General features: G+C 56.8%; 1 protein-coding gene across 1 annotated transcript in view; it reads left to right on the forward strand.

Annotated features, from left to right (window-relative positions):
• The first annotated feature begins 1,596 nt into the window (after positions 1-1,596).
• The window catches only part of TMEM132E (transmembrane protein 132E), a 54,586-nt gene continuing 30,552 nt past the window's right edge, over positions 1,597-25,630 (forward strand). The window contains exons 1-2 of the mRNA XM_041724165.1: positions 1,597-1,628; positions 22,480-22,632. Of these exons, the coding sequence (XP_041580099.1) occupies positions 22,566-22,632 (67 nt within the window). The 5' untranslated portion in view covers positions 1,597-1,628; positions 22,480-22,565. The remainder of the gene's footprint in view (positions 1,629-22,479; positions 22,633-25,630) is intronic.

The raw sequence follows: 25,630 nt of genomic DNA on the forward strand, positions 1-25,630 counted from the left end.
GCTGCCGGGGTGGGCGCTGCGTCCCGGACGGGGGAGGAGGGCGGGCGCGAGTGTGTGTCTCTCTCGAGTCATTTACGGCGGAGCAGCCGGCGCGATCGCCGAGGAGGCAGCGGCGGCGGCGGCTTCGTGCAACCGTGGCTCTCCCCACCTCCTCTCGCCTCCCGCTCCCTGATCCTTCTCCCCGCGCACACGTCCATGGGCAGCCGGCCCCGCTGCCGGCACCTCCTCCCCGCCCGGCCCCCTAGGCACCAGCTGCCGCCCCCCTGGCCGCGGGCTGCGCGGGCGCCCGGTGCCCCGGCCCCTGGCGAGGCGCCCGGGTCTCGCCGCCCGCAGCCCGGGCCGGCCAGGCGCTCGGCTCGCCCCAACTGACTCCGGGCCCGGCGAGCCGATGCCCAGCCGCACCACGGCAGCGAGCGGGCGGGCGTCCGGGGGCCGGGCGGGGGCGGCGGGGGGAAGGGGACGTCGGAGACTCTGAACCCCGCAAAAGTTCAAGGTTTGTGCAGCCCCCCCCCCCGGGAAGGCGAGGAGCGAGGCGGAGCCGCGCGCCCCTCTGCCGAGGCAGCGCGACCCCGGGAGGAGAGGGGGCGGCCCGGAGCCGCCGCCGACTGCCCGAGCCCCTCGCCCTCCGACTGCGGCGGCGGCCGGGCGGCTGGAGAGGCTGCCGGCGCGGGGAGGGCGCGCGGCGGGCGCTGGCCGGGGGTCCCCTGCCCCGCTCCTGCGAGCCGCGTCTGCACCGGGCAGCGGGCTCCGGCCGCACCAGCCTCGCCCCAGCCGCCGAGCCGCTGCCCGGGCCGGCGGCGCCGAGCCAGCCTGCGTGGAGCCCGCGCCCCGGTCGAGGCTGGAGAGAGCGCGCTGGAGCCGAGCCGCGAGCTCTGCGAGGGGACGAGCCGCCGGCCGCCCGCCTCGCGCGTTCCGTCCCGGCGTCGCCTGGGGTGGTGGCGACCCGCGTCGCCGGTCTCTGCGCTGCACGGAAACTTTTCCTGCTCCAGATGGATTAAAGTTGCCTGGATTTTCTCTCTCTTGGCGAAAGAAATCGTTCATTTGCACCTGACGTGGGATTTTTATGCTGGGGCTGCTGCAGGGCGCCCGGAGGAAGGAAGCCGAGCTGCTGTCTATGCGGGGTTGCCACCGAAGCCGGAGGAACTGGGGCTTGCGTCGGGAATCTGCACCCTCGAGCGAGTTCGGATTCGAGCTGGGCCTCGGGGCTGGGGGACCCAGCTCTCGCCTCTAGGCAGTCCCCGAGGCGCCGGTGGCCACTGGGCTCCGGGACCGCACGTGCGGCTCCCCCCTCGCCGCGCAGATCCTGCAGGGGGCACCCGCCCGGGGAGGTGGAGGCTCCTCCCGCCCGGAGCTGCGCCCCTACCAGCTCCGAGGGTGTAGCCGGCGGCGCCTGGGACCCCCCTCCCCTCAAAGTGCCCCCGAATTGCGCTCCCTGCCCCGCAGCTCCGGCGGAGACCCTCGGGCGCCACGGCCGCCCCGAGTTGGATGTGACCGAGCCCGGCCGGGGCCAAGTCGTCGACGCCCGCTGCGCCCTCGGCCCCTTCCCGCTCCCTCCTCAGCCATGGCCCCAGGGATGCCGGGCCGCGGCGGCGCCGCCCTGCTCTGCCTCTCGGCGCTGCTCGCCCACGGTAAGTGTCGCGGCGCGGACCGGGGAGCGAGGGTGCGGCGGGCGCCGCTGGAGGGGCTCGGAGAGACGGGCGAAAGGCGAGCCCCCGCCCCCGGCCTCGCAGCCCGGCCTCTCGGGCTACAGCCGAGTTGCCTCCAGCACCCCCGGCCCTCCGGCGGGAGCGGAGGCTGCGAGCCCCGCCCTGGGGCCCGAGCCCGGGCCGGGAGAGGGGAGGGGAGGGGGGTGCCCGGTCCTTCCCTGGCCAGGAGGAAGGGTCCAGACCCGGGAGTCTGGGGGCGTGTCCGCCCACGAAATCTGCGGGGGACCCCAGGGATCGGCTCGATCGCGCCCGGGCCGCGCTCCTTCCCACTCCCACCCCCGCAGCCGGCGGGACCGGGCGGGTGCGGGTGCGGGTGCGGGTCCGCGGGGACCGGGTCTCCTCCGCCCGGCGCCTCGCCTCCTGCGGCGGTCCTCGGGAAGGGAGGTGGGCGGCCAGGGGGCCGGGAGCCGCGGCGGCTCGCTGCCCGCCTCCCGCCTCCCGCCTCCCGCCTCCCGCCTCCCGCCGTCCTGCGAGCTGCATCTAAATGGCCGGCTTAGCCGAGCCCGGAGGGCGGGGGTCTGGGCCACGGGCGCAGGCCGGGCGGCGGGCGGCGGGAGCGGGAGCGGGCGGAGGGAGCGGGCGGCGGGAGCGGGCGGCGCGCGGAGGGAGCGGGCGGAGGGAGCGGGCCCCGCGCTCTCGGTTCTGCAATCTGTTGCGTCTGCTCCCTAGGCTCGCCCCGGGCTCCGCGGTAAGGGGGTGGGGGAGGGAGGGGCCGGGCTTGGCGCGCTTTGGCGGCGGGACGGCGGGGTGCGGGCGGGGGACGGAGGGTCTCTGAACCCCCCCCCCCCCGAGTGACAACTCGGGTCCGACGGGAGGAGGCTGCAGCGGGCCTTCTGCAAGCGGGAGGCGCTCCAGGAGGCGAGGGGCGCGGACCGAGTGGGGAGCGAGAGACCTGGGGTGGAGGAGGAGGATGGAGGAGAGAGGCCCTCTGCCCCCACCCAACCTGAAACCGGCAGACCTGGGGCACAGTTCCCCTAAACGGCGGCGGGGAGGGGGGTTCGGGGAGGGCTTTGTTGCTCCGTACTGAGGGGCGAGCCTGGACAGGCTGGATGGAGAGGGCAGTAGGCTCTCCGCGTGGACGGAAGACCCTCGGTATGTCGTGCTCAGCTTTCCCCCACGTCTGCCCAGTCCTGAGGAGCCTGCCCAGGCTCCCCTTGAGCGCGCCCACCGCCTCAAACCAGCTGCCTCACATCCTCACCAAGGCGCGTTCTCAAGGTTGGAAGAATAAGGAAAGGAATCGGCTCCGGGAATCCGGGGTCCTGGGGTTAGGAGGGGGTGGGGAACCGACCGACCTCCCTCCAGAGTGGATTGGTCCTTCCCGGCTTGGGGGGTGACTCCGGGCGGGAGCTGTTTGAGTTCAGTTCACCAGACACTGCCAACCTCAGTGCTTTATCGGAAGAATGGGCAGGGCGGGGGTGGGGGTTGGGGGGCAGGGGTAATGCAGCTGGGAACCAGAGATCTGGGCTCCGTGTGCCAGGCTGAGGGCCGGGAGCAGGTGGGGCGGTGGGCTCCGCTTGTCTGCGACCTGGAGCTGCCGGGGTTCGCCTGTGACCCGGCCCCAGTGAGCTTGGAGTCTGGCCGCCTAGCAGGACGAAACTGAGCTCAGGCCTCGCTCTGGGCGTGGTTCTGCCCCCCTCTGCGCCTTGTGTCTTGTTGCCTGAGTTCCCTTCCTAAAACCCAGCCATGGCCCCACCTTGGGGCAGCCCACTGCCCACTGCCCAGCTTCCTGACCCCTCAGCCTGCTGTTAAAGATCCTTTCTCTTTCCTCACCACCCAGAATCCTGCCTGCTCCCTCGCATCCAGCCCCAGTAGGGCCTTGCTGTCCTGGCGCTGCTCCTCTAGAGGGTTAGCAATCTGCTTCATTTTTCCTTAGATGTCCCTGTCTTCTCTGTGCCCTGTTAGTTCTGGAGGGGTGGAGGCAGAACCATGGGCTTAGCATGGTGCCTGTACACACAGGACCCAGGGCTGGCTGGCCGGCTGAAAGAAGCTATTTGCAGGGGTGGCCTGGGAGTCCCCCACTGAGCCCACATTTTCCCCTCCTGATTATCCGGCTCCCTTTCCAAACTCCTTCCTGGAGCCCCCATCCCATGCCTCAATCTCCCAATCCTCAAGGAAGGGTGCCAGCAGATGCTCAAAGCTTAGAGACACCCCCCCCCCCATCCCAAGATGGATAAGGCCAGAATCCTAGAAGTTCCTCCCCCTCAAAAAAAAAAAAAAAAAAAAAAAGCCATCTTCCCTGGACTTTCCTCCTTCAGGCTGCCTGACACCCACCCACCCAAACCATTCCTCTATCCACAAAAGGATGTATGGATTTAGTCTCACTTCAAACCAATTCTTGGTTGGGATTTCTGAGCCCTTCAAAGATGCCAGGATTGGGGAGGGGGAGTTGTAGTTTTGGATGCCTGGCAGGCGATTGCCAACACAGCCAGACTGGGAGCCAAATAGCCTGGGTTGCTGTCTGACTCTGGCGCCATCGGGCAGGGTGACCTTGGGCTGCCTCCCTCTTGTTTCCCATCTTCCACAAGCAGTGTGCCCCCCTCCCTCCCCTTCTCACTTTGTGCCAGGACCTCTGGGCAGATACCATGTGTGAAAAGAGCCCCACTACCTTTCAGGGCCCAGCTTAGCCTGGTGGGGTGGCAGCCTAGACACCGCTCTCATCTCCAGGCTTCTGAGAAGGCCACTTTCCTGCATCTGGTCTTTGGGGAGGCTTTCTGCTCCATTTTTAGTTTGACTAGGAGTTTAGGGGGGCAGGGTGCTGGTTAAATCTGTGGCAGAGCTGATAATGTCACAGCCTCCTACTCGGTAACCTTCATCACTGGCTCTCCACTGCCTATAGGATCAAGGATCCCTTCTTTGGCCCAAGAATCAAAACTCATATGATTTTATCTCAATCCACGTCATCACCTTGGTGGCACTGCCCACCCTTCGTCCCCCATGCATCTTAGAAAGTATCACCTGGCTCACCTCCCTGCCCCTCTGCTTTTGCACCCACCAGCCCCTCTCTCTAGAATACCAGCCTCCAGAAATCCATACCTAGCCGTCAAAACCCAATCCTAACCTCATCTCTTCCAGGGAGTCTGCCTCTGTTGCCCCTTGGCTTCCCACCAGCAGCCCCCACCCTGCAACAGAAGCAAGTACTCTTTCCAGAGCAGCCCTGGCTCTTCATGCTGCATCTCTGGCACTCCTCATAGGCCAACAGTGTGTGTGTGTGTGTGTGTGCAGAGGGGGTGTGTGGGCATATTTCTGAGTACGCCCCTCCTCGTCTCCGCATACTTGCATTTAGGGCAGGTGCCATGTGTTCTTCATTTTTGCCCCATTCTCCAGTGCTTGACACATAGTAGGTGCTCTGAAGAAATGAATGAGGTGGGAGGACAGCTCTATTGTGGGGCCCTCCCAGTGGATATTGACAAGAGAGCTCTGAGGTGTGGGGGAGAACTGGGACCAGGAGAGGATAGGCATGGATACCAGGAAGACAGCAAAGGAATAGGGCAGAGCCATGCCACGCCCTCTTGAGGGGCACACACAGGATATGCATATCTGAAGTGACAGGTTACAACCCACCCTATAGGATATAAACGCAATGTCCCATGGCACTCTGACTACATGACCTCAAATGCCTGTATCCTCACCTTTTGGTCATCAGCCTGGCAAACTTGAGTTTCCCTGGTGGGTTGGGTCCATGCTCTCCCCACCCCACAGGACGGCCCAAGCTCTGGGCTCCTTTGGGGAGGCAGGAGGGACACAACAGAACAAACTCAGCACTGACCCTTGGGACGTTCCCTCACTGCTGGGAATGAGCAGTGATGCTCTGACCTCCCCCCCTGCAAACACACACACCCATCTTCATCCTGGCCACATGGAGCCCTACACCACAACACAGCCTTGTTATGTTTGAGACCAGTAGGTGGGGATGTGTTATAAACTTGGTGGCAGAAAATGAGCTTTATTAGAATCCCGAGGATAACTCAGTGCGTGGCTGTAGGAGGTAAGGCCACGGTGGAAGATGAGGGGAGGACCTGGGCCATTTCCGAGACCCTCGCTGGGGGCTTGTCTGGAACGGATGGCTCCCAGGCCTGAGATTGACAGTGAGGGCTCGTGAGCCTGCAGAAACTGAGACCCTTAGAGGCACCAACTCCAACCACCAGGGTCTGCCCACCCACCTGGGGCAGGGGAAGGGGGCTGCATGGCAGTGGGGGAAGGGCAGGCTTTGCAGCCCTACACATGGTGATGTTCATCCACAACCCTGAAACTGAAAGAACCACACAGAGCCTCTACTCCAGCCTTCATGCAGATGAGGACATGGACGCTCAGAGAGGGAAGGGGATTGGCCAAGGTCACCCTGCCAGTTATTCTAGAATCAGAACCAGCACCAGAGCCCAGAGGGGATTCCCGGATTGGTGGTCGGCTCCAGGCCACTCAGCAGAGATCCTGCCTACCTCTGTTATCCCATCTCCAGGGCTTTGTCCAAAGATGCACTTCTGGCCTCAAGCCAGCCTCGAGTTCCAACCAGTCAAGATAGCCAATCACCAGTGGCGTTAATAAGCCTCGCCAAGCACTACAAGGGAGAGTGGAGGGGTTCCGGGCCTTCAGCTCCCTTTCATGAGCTCCAAGTCCAGTTGAGACTAGGAAAAGGCCCAGATTTTAAAATTCAAGGCAGTTTGAAACCAGAGTCTCCAGGAGACAGGAGACAGGGGTTCAAATCCTAACGTTGCTGTCTACTTGCTGTGCAACCACAGTAAAGCCATCTCCCTCCCTGAGTTTTTTCCTCCTCTATGGATGAGGGGACGGTGCCCGTCATGTCCCCTTCCTTTGTCTTGTCTCTTGTGATGGACAAGCCTGCCGTTTTGTTTATGCTTCTCGGCTCCATGTGGGGCTTCCCTCCGATGATGCCACAGCAGATGCTAACGAGGGTATCCGTTTCTTTCTCCCCACCCCCTCCCCAGGATCCTCCTTACTTCTTCCTTGCCAGTACTCAGCGCAGAATTTTAATAAGAGATTAATGAACCAGTTGTGGTGGTTTTGTTTTAAGAAAATGAATTCATTTTTTTCTATTTTCCTTTTCTGTCTTCTTACATGAAAAGTGGGCCTCCAGACCATCAATTGGGTCAGCCCTGCCTACTCCAGCCATCCCCAAGAATGGGGCAACATAGCAGGAAGCACCAGCACTGTGCTAGCTACAGCACCCATCTCTGGGAGATGACCAGCCCACCCCGGGGAGAGAGGCACTGAGTCAGGGGAAGCCAGTGCTGTAACAGGGAGGGGACCAGCCCTACCAGGGACACAGGCAGAGAGGCCAGACATCATTTTCTCCTTCCTCTGTCCCATTCAGCCCCTCCTGCCTTGGCTCCCCACGCACACACGTCCACCCCAGGCCCTATGGGCTGGTGCACAGTCCAGCAGGATAAAGTGGATGATAGAAGCAATTGTGTGGTGCCCAAGGCTAGTTGCAGGCATGAATGAATGCAAGAGTGAATGATTCAGGGCAAGGAAAAGGTAGAAAAGGTCATGGAAGAAAATCCCTTTTTGCCTAAGTTATCTAGAGGATTGTTTGCCTTTGGAAAGTTCTGCTTTTTATCACCCTTGAGTCCTTCCTGCATTCTCCTCCTGCATTCTTGCCCACACTGTTTTGGCTTGTGAGGATGGACAACTGGCTGCTCTCTTCTTTTGGAGGACTTTTCCTATTCTTTCCACCCCGGACACAGGGGGCAGGATGCCGGGGCAGGATCCTCAGGGCCCTCAGAGCCAGGAGAGTGAGGTGCCCAGGGTCACCTGATAAACAGGATGACACTCACAACAGTTGAGGTTTTCAAAGGCGTCTTCATCCAAGAATCCAGGTCTGAATGGCATCAGCCCCTACAGGGCAGGCTCCTGGCAACCAGGACACCCTGAACTCTGAACCCCTGCCCAGGGGCACAGCCCCAGAGGTGGCCAAACCTTACCCAGAAGGAGTCACGGCCACACTGAGTGACAACCTCCCTGTTTGAGGGAGAAAAGGAAAGGAGGGAAGATGCTTTCTGCCCCCTAGGAGTGCCCAGTACAAGGGGACACAGTCTCATGCCAGAGAGGCCCCAGTCTGATAAAGGAGACACAGCCCCAGCCCTCAGAAGTCTTTTGTCCCCTTGCATGGTGACAGTCTGACACTGGGCAACAAGATGGCCACATCGGCCCAGAAGTGGAGGGCCCCACCTCGCAGGCCTCCTCCTCCTCTGCTCCCCGCCGCCCCCAGGGCTATTGGAGAGCATGGCTCTGGGCCAGAAGCGAGTGTATTTTTGGTGGCTTGGTACAGATGATGCAGCAGACTTGTCACGGCAGGAGAACGGTGATGCTGGGAGCTCGCGACATGGGCACATGCGTGCGTGAGCACCCACACAGGCACAGGCACACCTGGACACGCTTGAGAGCTCCCACGCTTCTTTGGAGTTCAGGTCCACCATCTCATTTGACCTCCACAGTAGCTGCTGGGCACAGGCAGCTATCATGATCCCCATTTTACGGAGGGCGAAACTGAGGCCCCATGGAGTCCTCACCAGACCAGCTCTTGAGGTCATTTTCCCACCCTGAATACGGAAGGCTTCTTGCCATCCCTCTCTGCCTCTCAAATACAGGGAATAAGCACAGACATGGACAGAGCCCCTCTCCCCCTCATTGTCTAGGCTTCTTTCAGTCCCTTAAAGGAATAGTGCTCTTTTCCACATCAGAGCCTCCATACGTGCTGTGGCCTCTGACCGGAACAACTTTCCATATCTATCTCCTGCCCAGCCTTCAGGCCAGAGTGTAACCACCCCTCCTCTGGGAAGCCCACCCTGATTCTCAGGTGGACAAAGACCCACCGCCTTCTGCAACTCATTGCCGATTTGCCTTGTGTGTACCTGCACTGCATGGCCTCCCTGCTGGCCGTAAGCCTGAGTGGACCTGGCCTCTTCCTGCTGCTGTGTTCCCGCAGGCTACTGGGATATCTAGAACAAAACAGGCACTTAATGATTTGTCAGATAAGTCAATGAAGGTACTCTTGTGCGTTTACTTGTGCACATAGACACCTTCCCTGTCAGTCAGTGAGTATTCAGTTGGTGCTTACTGTGGTCCCGGTACTGTTCTAGTCATTTATCTTTATCAGGGAATATAACAAAAATCTCTGCACTTATAGAGCTTGTATTCTTGTGGAAGGCGGGGAGGAGGGCAGATAGCAAGTAATAAATATATTAAACAAGTGAATTATATAATATGTTAGAAGGCAGAAGGGGCCAAGGAAAATAAGAAAGATAGGGTAAGGGGAATTGGGAATTCGTGTGTGTGCCGGGAGGGGTTGCGTACTATAGAATGAATGCTGGTATCCTAAAGTGTCATTATGCACGCTCGAAGGAGGTGAGAAAGCACCTGTATGGAATATTACAGAGGGCAGGCCTAGGGCAGGAGTGGGCTTGACCATTCAGAGATGGTGAGGAGGCCAGAGGGGCTGGACACTGTGAGATGAGGAGGGTTGGGGTAAATGGGTGGGGGAGAGGACGGCTCTTGTAAGACATGTAGGCTCAGTGCAAGGGGGAGCCCTAACAGGGTTTGGAGCAGGAGTGACCTGAGCTGATCCGCAGCTGCAGGCTTGCAGAACTCCAGACCCTTCAAGGTCAGGGACTGCCCCCTCCCACCCCCACCCAGAGTAGCAGGGAGGGGACCAATGTCTGGCTCCCTTTGGCCAATTGACTCTCATAATCCTGGCTGTGGCTGCCTTCCCTGCTGCCCCGCAGCCTCCCCATCCGGCGGCAGGACCAGGTGTGCAGGGAGCCAGCTGCAGCAGGGACCATCCAGGGACTGGCCAAGCTGATGTCCAGACCTGCCCCGTCAAAGGAGCCGTGTGGCTGCCCAGGCCTCTTCCGATGAGCTTGGACCTCTTGTCTGTAAAATGGGACTGCAGCAAGGGGTGTTTCTGCGGCCTCTTCTTGCTCAAACCCCCACCATCGCCTAGGTGGCGGAAGCCAGACGCCAGTGCCTTCGTCTCAGCTGGGGCATTTGGGATGCTAAGCTAGCTCTGGTTTATTTCATAGATTCTGATTTTTAACTAATCATCTCCCTTTATGAAAAATCCACTCCGGGGGCAAGGGGGATCATAGGCCCTTGTGTGGACAGTGATCTTACACCACTCTGATTTGGGAAGTGTGACAGCTCGGATGTGTGCGGGCTCTGTGTTCAGGGAAGCAAAATCTAATTTCCCTGGATGCCTGAGTGCCCCGCAGTAACTCCACATCACCTGTTGCTTTGACCTCTCTGCCTGCCCCTGTTTTATGTCTGCTCGGTTGGTGGCCTCCCTCCATCTACCACCGCGCCTACCACCCTGTGACCACTGCAGCCACATCTCTGGGGCAGGGAGGTGACCTGCCCTGGGGGCAAACCACACCCTCCCTAGCCGAGTCCCTCCAGGAGCAAGAGAGGTGGTATGGGGCCTTTGTTCAATAGGAAGGAATTCTTGGATTGAAAATAGGAAAAATTACCATTTTCTCAGCTGCCAACACAGCAGAGAAATGATCTCAATTTTCTGTGGATGTTCTCTGCAGGAGAAAAACTGCCAGCCGCCTGCCCCGTGCATGAGAGGTCTGAGATGCTAGAGAAGAGAGGCTGGAGCTGGGGGAGGTAGTGGGATGAGAAATGGGGGACCTGGCATGGTGCAGGGGGCTGGGCTCCCCACTCAGGCCCTGCAGCAGCCCCCATTGACCACAAGCCTATGTCTGAGCACCTATTGAATTACCTGATTGCCTCAAGAATCACTTCTATTAGCTGAGCACCTACTATGTGTCATGCCCTGTGCTGGGCACCAGGAATCTTTCCCGTGGAGGCAGGAGTAGGCTGTCCTCTGTTTTATTTTAGTCCTGATGCCCATAGCTCTCCTCCCGTACCCTCACTTCTTCCCTGCACTTGACTCTAAAACCAATCAGCCTGGCTTTGTCACTTCCTGTGTGACTCTGTACCTTGGTTTACTAATCTTCAAATGATTATGAAAGTACCCAACTTATGGGTTGTTATGACTACATAAATGAGTCCCTGTTTCATGTCAGATACTGAGAATAGTGCCTGACATATATTAAGTGCCCTCAAATCATGGCTGTCACTGTCATTGTTATTAATGTTAGTAGTACATGCCAGGCATCGTGTTAAATGTAAAAATGAAGAAAATATGGTGCCTGTCCCAAGAGGAGCTTGGGAGCTAAGGTGATGACCTGGGCAGATGAGCCATGTCCACACAGACTCTGATACAATGTAGTCATAGGTGTGTCAGGAGGGACAAAGAGAGAGAGAGAGAGAGAGAGAGGAGGGACAAAGAGAGTTGTGGAGGGAGAAATCTCACAACTATTCGAGAGATCAGGAGAGGCTTCACAGAGGAGGTACCATTTCAAGAGGCCTTAACAAGGTTTGAGAGTTCTGCTTCTGAAGACTAATCAGTCACTATCTACTGTGTGTCTGATACTCTGGGGAAGACAGAAACGCAGAGCAAAAATGGCTGTTGGCCTACAAAGTCATTCCACCAAGGGAGAGCCAAGGCTGCCTGGGAAGGAGTAGCAGGAGAGGGGGCTAAATGCCGGGTATATGGTTGGTAATTCTTTACCTGGATGCTCTTTTGAGACCCCTTGTAGCTTTGCCCCATATTCCATGGAGCACTGGAGAGCTATTGAGTGTTATGGAGTGAGGGAGTGACATGATCAAAGCCAGGTTCTCAGTAATGACTTGTTTGGGGGCAGTTTGCAGATAGGAGCAATGCTGAAGGGCACTGTTGAGTGGGACTCCTGGGATGGGAAGTGATTGCCAGCCATCATAAGAGGTACCACCATATGGCAAAGAGCCCACCGTTAGAACCAGAGAGATAGATCTGAGTGCTGGCTCTGCCACTTGCCCTGGCCGAACCTCTTTCTACTCCTTGGTTCTGGCCCTCTGGATGAGAGGTCCAGAGCCTGCAGCCCAAGGCTCAGTGTTTGGAGCTGTCTTGATTATCTTAGCAGCTAAGGCCTGAAAAGCAAAAGGGACTTGCCTATGGCCCACAGCCATTTCTGACCCCTTGGGGGTCCAGGAGTGTCAGAGTCTTGGGGAAAGTGGCCTGGTAGGAGAAGTGAGAGACACAAGATCTCCCTCAGCACACAAGATCTCCCTCAGCATTTTCAACAAACCCCCGGTCTCCCTCCTCATTTCCCAGCCCAGCTGGGGGCTGCGGCCAAGGGGCCAGATCCCAGGGGTCACTGCCAGAGCTTGGACTCCAGGAAAGCCTCAGAAGAAGCCATGTCAGGTCAGAGAATGGTGATAGGTTTTTTCGAGTCACACAAATGTAGGTTTGAATCTCAGCCCTGCTACGGCGAGGCTGAGTAACCTAGAAGCATTTGCCTGCCTGTCCCCTTGGGTCTCAGCTTCTCCATCTACAGAATGGGAGTAATTGTGTCACCTCTCTGCAGCTGGGCTTCTACAAGGGTGCAAGGGTGGAAGTGCCCAGAACAAAAGTTGTGGGCCTGCCGGAGGGCTCAGTAAATGCGATAGGCTTGGTCTCCTTCCTCTCTTGCCTAGAGCCAGGCCTCATTGCTGGGAAGGACGGTTAAGACTGTGCCAAAGACTTCCCGGAGATCTGTTTTCTGGAGGTTGGGGTTTTTTTTGTTTTGTTTTGTTTGGGGTCTTATTTTTCTTACCCTCAATGCCTCCTAGCAACGTGCTGCTGTTTTAAACACAGCAGTGGCCAGCAGCCAGCCCCTCGCCATCCCTCCATTCTTCATCCCTTCCCTAACCAGGGAAGCAGCCTCAGGCTTCGGCTGGCCCCCATTCCCAGCGCCTCTCCCCCACCCTGGGTCAGGGGAGGCATTCCTGGGTCCTGGGTCATATCAGGCTGGTGAGGCCATGGCTTGTGGATATTTGCATTGTAGAAGGACACTTCTGCAATGCAAAAACCACTGCCAAAAATCAGGTCTGGGGTTATAGATGCAGAACCCGGGGTGTTCCTGAAACACTTGCTCTGGTGCATCCTACAGCCCAAAGCACACGCAGACCCTGGTGCAAGAGCTGCCTCCTCTCCCTCTTTTGGGTCTCCGAGTCTTCATCTGCAGACAGTAGGAAGAAAAGCAAACCTGTCCTGTAGGGGAGTTGGGGGCAGGGTACCTGAGGTCATGCTAGCATGAACGGTGGGAACTCTGTTCAGGTCAATGTAACCATTTCTTATTTATCGTGAGCCCTTAGGGGTCACCTCAGATGACCCGCCCCGCCCACAGGGCCCTTGTCTCCCCAGCCTCCCAGCAAGCCCTTCCTCGGCCTCTGGGCTCTCTCAGCCAGCTACCTGCCTCAGACACAGCCTTCCTCCCACTGGAGGTCTGTATCTGGGTCTCTAAAGTCAGGGCCGCTGTACCAGATCAGGGCTGCCTGATGGAGATAGGCTGCGGAGCCACCTATGTAAGTTAATTTTCCTAGCTATTGCGCGAGAAAAGGAAAAAGAAACAGGTGAAAATGAATTTTAATATATTTTAACCAATATATATAAGGTTATCGTTTCAACATGTAACCAGCATAAAAATTAGTAAGGAATTATTTTACATTGTTTTGTTTTGTTCTTTTTTTTAAATTCTGTATTAAATCTGCAAAATCCCCTGTGTTTAACTCTTAGAGAAGCTCATTGCATGTTCCAGCTAGCCCCGTTTCAGTTGCTCAGTAGTGAAGCCTAGAGACTGGCTGCTATCTTGGACAGTGAAGGGCTAGATGCTCCCCAGGGGTGCTACCAAATTCTCCCCCGGGAGGTTCCTTTGGGGCCCTGGGACTGGTGTGCTAGGCCACTGGCCTCTCAAATGCGGTCCTTGGAGATTCCCTGCCCATGTGGAGCCTCCTTAGCTCCTCCCCAGCATGCTGGTGTGATGCATGCTGGCCAAGATGACCCATCCATACCGGGGCTCCCAGCCGCCTCCCAGAGGCCACTTTCGTTCCTTCCTGAGATCCTGTAAATCACACGTCAGATCAAGTCATTCTTCTGCTCAGAACCCTCCACCCTACTGAGAGTGAAAGCCAGAGTCCTTACGGTGGCTTATATAGCGGGCACGGATCTGTCCCTCTTCCTGACCAAATCTTCCTTCTCAGCTGCCTGGCCCCCGCCACCCTATTTCCCTGCTGCCCTCACACATGCCAGACACCAAGCCTCAGCAACTCAGCCCCTGCTGCCCCCACCTGGCCTCTTCCCTCAAATAAGCACAACTTGTGCCCCCACCCCCTCAGGCCTCCACTCAAATGGATGTCACAGAGTGACCTGCCCTGGCCCATCCCCTAGCCAGACTAGCCCTGCCCACACTTCACTCTGCCGCTCACTGTCTCCCTTCACCTGCCATGTTGTGTAGTTATGTGTCTTCTGGTTCAGAGACTGACACCTCCCCCCACACTCCCACCTTAGGATGGAAGCTCCTGAGAGCCGGGCCCCAGCTGTCTTGTTCACTGCCATATTCCCAGCACCTGGATCCATGCCCAGCACACAGGGGATGCTCAGTACACATGTGTGAATGAAAGAATAAAAAGGTGGTTCCTTGTCCCTCCTCTCACCTTACTCCCCCGGGAGCCACTGGGACCAGAGATTTGGGAGTTAAATGAGGCACAGAGACCAAAGAGAAATTTCTTCCTCCCTTCCTCCCTCCCTCCCACCCTCCCTCCCTCCCTTCCTTCCTTCCTTCCTTCTTTCCTTCCTTCCTTCCTTCTTTCCTTCCTTCCTTCCATCTTTCCTTCTCACAGTCATCTGCCATATTCTAACTTTGTGGTCTTGGGAAAATTATTTAACTGCTCTGTGGCTCAGTCTCCACATCTATGAAATGGGGGAATAAGTACCTGTCTCATAGGTTGTTGTTATGGATAAACAAATTAATGCACACAATGTGCTTTAAGCAGGCAGCACCTGGCTTGTGGCAAGTGCTCAGGAAACAGTAACTATACTTTTGTTCAGCACAGGGCTTTGAATACCTACTCTGCGGAGTAGTCCGTGACAAGGGCCGTGACAAATGGTGGTCATGCAGCAGTGAAGATGCATTCACCGGCTGATGTGGGACAAGGAGGCAAATGCTTTCCTTGCTGTGGAATTGGTGCCGGGGGTGGCTGAGTGCAGGAGAGCAGGGGGAAGAGGGGCAAGTAACTGGCCTCACCTGGACTTGGGGGGGCGCAGCTGTGGCTTCCTGTCATTTTGCAACAATCACTGCCAAAATCTATGAGAACTGGTGAGTTGAGCCCCAGTAGCCACAAGGGTGGCCATCCTGTCCAGAGCCATGCCCACCCAGCTCCTGCAGGGAGCACAGCAGATAGGGGAGGGAGCCTCCTTACAAACACTACCTACGTCTGAGATCCCGAGGGCTCTATGAGCTAGTGTTGCATGAAGGCACTGGTCTGGATGCCGAGCAGACAGAGATTATTGCCCTCACTATTGAAAGACTGGCTGGAGGGAAGGCAGGCAGCGTGAATCTCCTTGCAAAGGGCCCTACCCGCAGCTGGCACTCCGTCAGAGCTTGTAGAATCTGCTGAAAGCTGGTGCCCTCTAAAATCCTGTCTGCACTGTGGTACGGAGAAGCTGCTCAGTAAAGTGAGACAGTAAAGTCAGAGAACCTTGGGTCAGGGGAGCTAGATGGGAGTTCAGGCCCCTCTCATCCTTGAACCATCTCTATTTGAAAGATAGGAGCCCCAAGGTCCAGAAGGCGACCGATCTTAGCCTAGCTCACACAGCAATCAGGCACGCGCAGGCCACCCCTCAGACCCCGTTCCTGATGCCCAGAGCCATGGCCTTGTCACCGTGTCTTTTGAGGTTTTGTGCAAGGGTGTTACGCAGGGTACCCCTGCCACCTCCGGCTTCCCCAGCAGCTGCATCTGGGGGATATGTCTCAGCAGGCGTGGTGTTTACACAGAGTAACCAGATTCCATCTCCAATAATCACATCACAAACAGCATGAAATGCGAACTGTGGGAAAGGCTCTGCTAAACGTGTGACCCGTTTTCTTATTTGTCCCTCCACTCCCCCCACCTCCTTCTCCCCCTGCCACGTCACATGCCCACACATGGATACACGCACACGTGCCCTGCATTCCCCAGGCATCCGGTTCAGGCCTCTGATCCCGGCCCGGCATAGGTCACTTAGTCCCTGTTCAAGCCCTGGAAGAGCTCAAAGAGCAATTTCTTCTGCCTGGGGGGGTAGATAGGAGAAGTGGGTATTCAAAGGTCACCCCTGAAGTTTGCCACTGTTCCCCATCAAGACAAGGAGTGTGATGCCCTGGGCAGTTCAAAACCAGCTAGCACACACTTTATCACCTTGTCACAGGTAAGCCCAGCCTGTGACATTGGCAATCCAGATCCCCATCATATGGATGAGGAGGGGATCAGAGACAAGAGACTGGCCCAGGTCACAGAAAGAGAAGTCTGCCTCTGTCTGCCACTCCCCACTGAGCCCTATCTCCTGAGTCTTGGCTCCAGGTCCAAAGGCCCCTCCTCTCACCCCAGTATCATAGAGGAAGTGTCATGCTCATTCAGCTTAGTCTCAGAGCAGGCAACTCACCCATGCAGATGCCCCAGTTATAAAAGGGGAAACCAAGGCACAGAGTGACTGGCTCATCCCCTGGAGCTGGCTTCCTTCCTCGTGTGTCTCAGCCCTCTGCCCAACATATGCTCCCCACCCATCCTTTTCCTGGGTCCCTGGCTTCTGCCTCGGGACCCCCACGGGAGATACGTCAGAGCAGAACCCTGCAAGCCCCTTCTTCCCCACACCCCTCCGAATCCAGATTCTCCTTGGCAGCCCTGCGAAGCTGATCTGCATAAAACCATCCCCGGGCCCTGCCTTTAAAAGTCTTCATCTTTTCTCTTCTCCCTAAACGGCCCCTAAATGATTTCTGTAAATTGCTCTAAGTAGCTCAAAAAAAAGAAATAATAATAACTCAGCGAGTGGCTGCCTGACCAGAATGTGGATGGCTCTCATCCTGCCTGGTTGCAGCTCCCAGCTCCTTCCCGCCCTGCACCCAGACACAGGGCCTTTGGCTCCTTAACCCAAGAAGTGAGGGGCACTGCCTCATAGGCCCAGCCTCGCCTCCTCCCTCAGGCAGGAAGGATGCAGTTAGGTGCATCCCCCATCAGACAGGGAGCTCCCCAGGACAGGACATTCTTCCTTCCCTCACCTCTACCCCCACCCCCACCAGGCTGGGGACTCTCCCGGGGGCGGGGGCGGGGTCAGGGGCACTGTGCCTCCCACATCAGTCTAGAGCTCCCCAGAGAAGTCAGTGCCTTTCTCATCGATGAGCAGCTTTCCCAGGAGAGAGTGTGCCTGTCCCATCAAGCCCGGGGTTCTCTTTAGCCAGGGCTAACCTTCCTTGTTTTGGCAACCGGTTCTTTCTAGAGCCTCATTTCCTTCATCCAACGTTAGAAACTTGGGCCCTGATTCCTAGACTGGGCTCCATTTCCATGACTCAATCAAGCACACATTCATCCATCCATTCATTCGTTGTACAAAGCTTTCCTAAATACCTCCTGTGCACCAGACACTGACTAGATAGGTATCTTTGTGCAGATTTTGCCCCTTTGAGGTGCTCCTGTGATCTGGGTCCTGAGGGTAGGGTGTCCAGTCAGAAGGCCAGCTGGGCTCGTGTCCCTTGTGGACACGAGCCCAGCCTCAGCCCCTGGTCACCATCATGAACGCCTGGCCTCTGCAGTGTGGTGGACCAGAGAAGGGCCTCTCTTGGGAAGCAGACGCCGGAGGGAGGTGCTTCCACAGAGACCTGAGCCTGGCCCATCCTTCCCTCCATAACCTCTCCCCGAGGCCCCCACCCCACACCATCTCCTGGCTACAGGAGGCTGAGATCAGGGCCATGAGACCTTGATCCTAATAAACGAGACCCTAAGATGGTGGCATGGACTTGAACAAGACTCTTCCCCCTTCTGGGCCTCAGTTTCTAATATGTGACAGAACTGGACTCAACTAGTAATTTTTTTCTGGCCAGGAAAACACATCATATATTGTATATAGGACATAAATTGCATATGTAACATTGTAGGTAATACAGTTAATATATGCTCCAAGTCAAAGCAGAACTACTGGTTAAATGGAGAGTAGAGGTATCGCCCTGAGGGCTCACCTGCCCTCCCCTCATCCCCTGTCACCCTGGGGCAGCCCTGGAGACACCCAGTGAGCCCAGCTGGCAAGCCCTGGGTGCACTTAATCCATCTCTGAGGCCCCATCCACTCTGCCTGGATAGTGCTGCTTGATTGGGGGCAGTCCCTCCACCTCTCTGTCCCCGCTCCCCTGAGTCCACCCCCCCCCCAAAGGAGGTGAAGCCCATGAGAAAACTTGACTCTTGTCTGGGCACCCAGCACCCCCTAGGACCTTAAATGAGTCCAGCCTCTGATTAGAAATGCAGGCATGAGAGCTGCTCAGAAGGCGGCAGGTGGGGCCAGCCCCAGGGCAGCCCTGCCTGCCCCTGACAGGAGGCGGATTGTTCCAGATGGGATAAAGCCCGTTTGTCACCCTCCCTGCACTCTCTTTGAGGCGCAGAAGGAGGAAGGAGGAGAATAAACACAGACACAGCCCTCCGCTTCCTCTCCAATTTAATTGGAATCCAATTAAGTGAGTAATTGTTACAAATGTGAAATCACCTTCCACCAACTTGGGGATGTGAGCTGAACCGGCACTCGGCCTGAGCCTGTGGGACCAGCCCCATGGTGCAGGGTTTCCAGGGGCTACAGAAGTAGTGACTCACAGGATTCCTGACCCCCCTCCCCCAGCCTGGAGAGATTCAGGGTAATCCAGTCCCGGACCCCTCTACCCAAGCACAACCTCCGGCCCCCAGTCTCTGGTATCCCATTCAGCCAAACGTGATCGACCCAGTATGTGGACTCCTTGTCCCAGGTCCCACAGACACTTGCTTGGTCTGACCCCAGGTGTATGGAAGTAAGTGTCACCGTCAAGGCAGGGACTTGGGTTCTGAGAAGAAACGGGAGTGAGAAGCAAGAGGGAGCAGGTGTGAGCTACGGTGTCTGTGGATTCAGGTGTGGGGAAAGGGGGGCTGAGAAGTAGAACAACTCAGGCAGCAGTTCTAAATCTCGGCTACACACTCGGGAGTTTTTTAAAAAATTGCTCATGCCTTGGGTCCCAGCCCTAATGATTCTGAAGCCACTACCCTGGGGTGTGACATGGGTTCCTGGGTGAATCTTGAGTCACTACTAGAACGAGGGCGAAGGGCTGGCAGTAGGGTAGGCGTCTCCTCCTAGGACCCACCGGGACCTGCTGACCTGGGTGGCTGGGGAGAGGCCTAGAAACCTGCATCTTATAAAGCTTCCTAGAACCAGGATGAGCCCAGGGGAGATGCCACCATGGTGGGGTCCGTGGGGATAGGGATTTGGAAGCCCTGGGATGGAGGAAGAGGGTAGAGAAGGTGTTAACCACAGGCCTATCCCATTTTTAAGTGATTTGAAGAGAAACTTTGTCTTGGTTTTTTTTGTCTTCTCATTTTCTCTGTTCCAGGGCCCAGAGCTCAAGGGGCCGCTCTTAGAACTGCTGTTCAGTTTCATGATACACACAGGAGGTGCCCAATAAATATTTATTGAACACATTATCAGCGAAATCCATTTGGTGGACTAGCCTGGGAATGTAACTGCTATTGATGACACTGGCTCTATGGAGGAAGGCATTGAAATGCATTTCCAGGTTCTGATACCCAATTTCCAGTGGACTTTTGTTAAGTAGCCCATGTATAAATTGGACTCTGTGTGTGTGGGGTGTGGGGGGGGAGACAGGGAGAGAGAGAGAGAAAGAGAATGTTCTGCTCCCAGTGAACCTAGCATGGACCCCAACCTTGGGACCTGCACTGAGATGTGATACGAGTTACCCAGATTGAACTCAGTGGTGCATTTATGGAGCTGGCCGAGAGGAGTCAGAGGGAGGAGGGCCCGAGAGGTGGTTGAGAAGAAAAGCCAGAGAAGGGTCTGAGGCGTCCAGGGCAGGCGGAGGGGCAAGGGTTAGAGAGGCCAGGGCAAAGCTGGGGCCTGCGATGCAGCTGTGAAGGATACAGATGTTCGGGGCCTTTGCACACACGGCCTCCGCAGGATGTGCAAGACAGCTCAAGCAGATCAAAGATTCCAAGCAGGAAAAAAGGTGCAGCTGGACACAGGGAGCTGCAAGAGGGAAGCCATGAGGTCACAGGACCCCATGACCTGGAGCTCCAGCTCAGGCCCAGCTCTGAGTGCAGTGTTTGCTGTAGGAGAGAGAAGGGACGGTCCCCACCAGGAAGCAGGCAGAAAGCAGAGGGGGCTGGGGTGAGGAGGAGTGTCCTTACTGCCTCCTCATGACACAGGACTTGGGCAGGAACAGCTGACCAGAGTCCTGGGAAGAGGGTCACCAGAGACCAAGGAGGCTCTGGCTGACAGGCTGCTAGAGGTTTGCAGGAGACCCCGACTTGACCATCACGCTGGCATCCTTAAGGAATGCAGTGGAAAGCTGCCAGAGAAGCAGAGGCTGGTCCCGAGGCCTGGCCAGCACCCTCCCTCCCCTGAGCTTCTAAACCACAGGGTCAGGCAATATCTCCAGGGGCAAATGACCATCGTCCACCTGCTGGCCATTCAGCCCCGGGGCATCCCTCTCTCTCCAAAGGGCAGCCACAGATCTCAGAATGGAAGGCTTGAGAGACCCCCAGCTCCCGAGGCCACCCCCACCCCCAGCACCCCCAGACCAGGCTGGCTGTCCTGAAGCCGGGCTTGGCCCTGCAGGGTGCTCTGACCTCTGGCCGAAGGCTCCTTTGTCCCCACTGTCCCAGCCCTCCTTCCTGCTGGCAGGGCACTCCAGAGAGGCAGCCATTCACAGGGGAGGTGACCCGATGGCCTTGGGGGTGGGGGGGCTGTCTCTGACCACACAGGGTGACAGTGATTAAATGTACCAGCAGCTGGGCTATCGGGGCCCTCCCTGCTGCTAATTTGGGTCAATTAAGCCAATTTGTCTTTGTCGACTTGAAGTCCCTTCTCTGTAATGGCCGTGGTCCCTCTGGGACTCCCAAGAGAGGAGAGTGCGGAGGCAAGGAGGAGGCAGTGCTTTGGCCTCTGTGGCCTCTCCCCCACCCCCCTCCCAGAGCCCCCTGGCTCAGCGACATTCCTGAACCTTGTGACCCCTCCCATCGCACTTCCCGAGGGCTTCCGCAGCTGTCACCCCTGCAATTGCCCCTTGAGGCAGGTCAGGCAGGGTTCATCCCTGCTCCACAGATGGGCAATTAGGGGTCCTCCAGGGAAGAGATGGCTCCGAGTCAGCAGAATAGAAGGACCTGCGCCTGGCATTCGGAGCCTGGTCTGGTGCTCCTCTCCGCACACCATTCGGGCTCTGTGGTTTCCTGAAGGTGCTCAGTCTGTGCTCTTGAGGCCCCCGGGAGCCCTGCTGCCATGGCCCCCTGAGAGGTTTCAAGGAACCCAGTTTGGAAACTACTTCCCGACTCTATCAGGCTCCGGCTTCCACCAAGAAGGGAGGCAGGGACAAAAATCAGTGTCTCCAAAGAAAAGCCAGTTGCCTCTGCTTGGCCGCCCAGCCAAGGAGACAACGGCCATCTTCTGGAAGCTGGGCCCAGTGAGTATCTGGGCCTGGCATCACTCAAAAGACAGGTGGGAGCAGCAGCATTTTAGTTGAGCACAGGGTCAGAGGCCAGGTCTCCAGCTGCTCCCGCATGCAGCTCCCTCTACCCTGAGTTGAATGAGCTGAGACAAGCCCCTTCGGTCCTCTGGGTCTTAGTTTACCCAACTCCAGCATTGCTGGACCTGAGGACAAAGTTGGGCTAGGGCCCTACAGCTCTCACATTTGACAGGTCACCCTAGAAGGGGTGGAGAGGAAGGGGCCCTTCTCTCTTCCATGCCCAGAAAATGGAGCCCTCCCTCTCTGCCTCCATTCTGTAGAGGTGAGAGCAGGTGGGACACTTGGCCACACTGGTGGGCTGACAGGGAAGAAGATCCAGAGTTTCACAGTGTCCCCTGAAAACAACTACAGCTTAGATTTCTTCCCTATGGACTCAGTCTGGATCTAACACTCAGGGCAAAGGAAGGGCATTGCCCAGGGCAGTGGTTTCCAGAGGAGGTGGGCAGGGGAAGAGAACCTGGAGGTAGGCAGCAAACAGAGGCAATGTCCACCATGGAATCAGTTGAGCTTCCCTTAGAGACCCTGCTAGATGGGTTTCTTTACCTGTCTTGTGACCAGAATCACTGACACCAAGGGCAGAGGATGGGGAAGCAGGTCCAAGTGGGCTGAAGTCAGTGAACCATCTGCAGAGAGCAGAGAAGAGCTTTCCAGAAGTGCAGTGCAAAACACCAGAGCCAGCTGTGCAGGGTTGCCAGATGGCATGGCCGCTAGGTGGCATGGCCTTGGAGGACGTCTTCCCGTGAGACCTGTCCCCTGGCCTAGGCCTGGCTTACATGGGATGGAGGTAGACCAGCTGGCCTGTGCAAGGCCCAGAGGTAGTTTCTTGGTGCTAAGCTCTTATATGAAGTCATCTCTGTGGCTGCATCTTGGCTGGCAGGAAGTGGATGGGTGAGGGTCAGGGTGCAGAATAGTGACAGATGCAGGGGACCCTCACCTCCCAGGCATCCTCTCCTGGCTCATTCTCTTTGAGGATAAGCCAGTGTCCTGTCTCAGATGTGAGCAACCTCAGATTCCTCAGTCTGTATTGCGGTATCAGGGGCCTCCCGACAGGAGCCTAGAGTGGCAGACGCACAGACCACCTGGAGCCTTGGGGCAGAGGCTGTCAGGGCTGGAAGGGGCCCATGGAGGGGCCAGCTTAGCCCCTTCCTATCATTACTGTAGAGAGACTGAGGCCCGGAGAGGTCACAAAGGAGGAGACGGCTCACTGGCCAGCGCACTGTGCAGATGTGCCCCATGGAAGCCAGCCGATGACTCCCAGGCTTAGCCAAGTGTTGCTTTCCTGGTCGTATTTAATAAACCTCCACACCGTGCCAGGTACCATGGGAAGGGAGGCTGTGGGCTGTGCCTGCTCCTGCCCAGGCATCCATTTGACGGGGGACACACAGGACAGGATCGGTGGTGCTACTGAGAGGACTTTGGCCTGGACCTTAGAGGGAGCCCTCAGGGGCCATTCCTTCCCTGGGTGTGATCTGTGGTCCTGTACCCCTCTAGCCAGCTCTTTCCCTGGGGTGTCCCCATACCACCACCACTGCCACCTGCCTTCTCAACCTCCTTGCAGCTCCTCTTGATGCCCATCACTCTCAGCCGTGTGCCCCGGTGGGCAGCCGTCTCCCTCGGCCGTCTCCATTATGCTCGGAGCTCTGGGTGCCAGACCCAGCCACGCATCCACGTCTGCTCTGGATAGCGCACAGCTTCCTCACCGAGGTCACCCACCCAGCCCCATCACCCACCTGAGCCCTGCCTCACACAGTGGAGCGGCCCTCCCTCCACCCAGGGGCCAAAGTGGCAAACTGCCCACCATCTAGACCTTTCCCTCTCCTGCCCCCTCCCTCCCTGACTCTGCCTCAGGTCTGGTTGACAGTACTGCTTTAAAGTGGCAGCAGCAGCATTCATACCTGCTGGTACATACCCATCACCTGGCATTTTTCTAAGAAGTTTGCACATATTAACTCACTGAGTCCTCCCAATAACACTGGTGGGTACCAGTACTGTCTCTGCTTTGCAGACAAGGAAGCAGACCCAGAGAGGGTGGTAATTTGCCCAAGGCCACACAGCAAGCAGGGTGTGGAGGTGGGACCAGGCTCAGACAGATGGGCCCTTGTGGTCACTGGGCTTCACAGTGGCTTCTCAGGCAGGGTCCTTTGCTTCCTCTCTGTCATCACCCCACTTGGGCCCTGCATCTGTCCCCCAGACCACTGCAACTGCATCTTGTGTCCAGGGGGGCTGTTTTTATTTTTATTTTTTTAAAGATTTTATTTATTTATTTATGAGAGACACACGGAGAGCGACAGAGACATAGGCAGAGGGAGAAGCAGGCTCCCGACAGGAGCTGATGCAGGACTCAATCCCAGAACCCTGGGATCACAACCTGAGCCACAGGCAGAGGCTCAACTCTGAGCCACTCAGGTGCCTGGTGGGGGGGGGGGGGCTGTTTTTATTTATTTTATTTTATTTATATATTTTATTATTATGTTTTTATTGGAGTTCAATTTGCCAACATATAGCATAACACCCAGTGCTCATCCCGCCAAGTGCCCCCCTCAGTGCCCGTCACCCAGTCACTCCAGCCCCCCACCCACTTCCCCTTCCACTACCCCTTGTTCATTTCCCAGAGTTAGGTGTCTCTCATGGTTTGTCACCCTCACTGATATTTTCACTCATTTTCTCTCCTTTCCCTTTATTCCCTTTCACTAATTTTATATTGGTCTCATTCATTTGGGGCTGTTTTTAAAATGAAAATCTAACCATGTCACCACTGCTCCCTTGCCTTTACTAGCTTCCCTTGCCCGTTGTCAGTGTATGGGATGGAATCCCCCCAAACTTCTCACAGTGGCATCCGAGGCCCTGATGTGGCCTTGCCCATTCTGCTGTGCCATCACCCACCTCTGTGCCCTCTCTCCCTGAACACATACTCTCAGAGTGTTCCCCACCCAGATGGCATGAACTCACCATGCCCCGAATGTCTCATGCTGCCATGCTGACCCACCCGGCCCTGGCTCTTCCTGGCAAGATCCTGCTCCCCAGTCAAGGGGCCTCCTGAGTCTCCCAGGTGGACTCCATTATTCCCTGCCCTGTACGCCCTCAGCAGCTGAATTAGCTACCTGTGGGTCTGTCCCCCTCGAGTCCAACTGTGACCTCTCTCTGCTGCACCTGGCACGTAGAAAACCTTTGAAGGACTGAATAAAGGAACAAATGCATTTTCGGGAAGATAAAGTCCTAAGTCTAATGAGAGTGATTTATTATTAATAGCAATTGCAAGCATTTATTACTGAGCATGTATCTGTGCCGGGCACTGGGCACCACGCAGAGCTTGCATCGTATCCTCCCATCCTCACGGCAACCCCATGAAGCATCAATTACTGTTGTCAGCACTTTAATGGACAGGTGGCTGAGGCTCAGTGAGGTTGAGCAGCTCGCTCAAGGTCACACAGCTGAAGAGAAGCGGGGCTGGGGTTCCTAGCCAGGTTTCTCTGAGTCCAACCTTGAGCAGACCCCCACTGCCTGCAACCTTGCTGCCCAGAACTGCCCAGAATAATGGGGTGAGCTTGGAGGGGCCATTCATGTGTGGGCAGCGCTGAGAGGGATGTGCCCATCCTCTGCTGCCTAAAGAGCTGCTTGCATTTCCGTATGTAATCAGCCATGAAGTCCTAAGTGAGCAGACTCAGGTCCCTTGTCCCTGCCTGTCACACGGGCAATTGGGGCCCTCAGAGCATGAACCATATGATGAGTGAGGCTTAGCCCAGCTCCAGAACCACGTGGCTCTTCATACTTGCGCCCAGCAAAGGTATCCCTTTTTGGCATAAGGAGGTCAGGTGTGCTTGGCACCCCCATCTCCATGGCTACATGGGACAGGAGGGGCTGCCCCTTTAGGCAGGCCCCTATGGAGGCCCTTCCCTTGTCATCCAGAGCCAGGCTGGATGAGGTGCCAGCCTGCCCCAAATACACCCCAGCATCAGAACAGCCTGACCTTGTCCTACTGTCCCACCTGGGCTGCAGACAGACAGAGAACTGCCCTGTGCCTCCAATAAGCTGTGGGATTGTCAACTGGCAGGCTGAGATGACTTTTCAAAGCCCCTCGTCAGCACCAAGATTCCATGTATTAGTCAGCTACCACCATAATGCCGTGTAACAGACTACCCCCATCTGCATCAAGGTATGTCTTTCTCGTGCGTCTTCCAGGCTGTTCAACACTGGGCTTGGCTGGCTGGACCCCAAGCTGCTCTTTGGGCCCTGGTCGGTCCGTGTTTCTTACATCCTCTTTGGACCAGGTGCTACTTGAGGCTTATTCTTCTCCTGGTGAAAAGGCCCAATT

The sequence above is a fragment of the Vulpes lagopus genome, chromosome 12 (assembly GCF_018345385.1).
Source record: "Vulpes lagopus strain Blue_001 chromosome 12, ASM1834538v1, whole genome shotgun sequence".
NCBI classification, from domain to species: Eukaryota; Metazoa; Chordata; class Mammalia; order Carnivora; family Canidae; genus Vulpes; species Vulpes lagopus.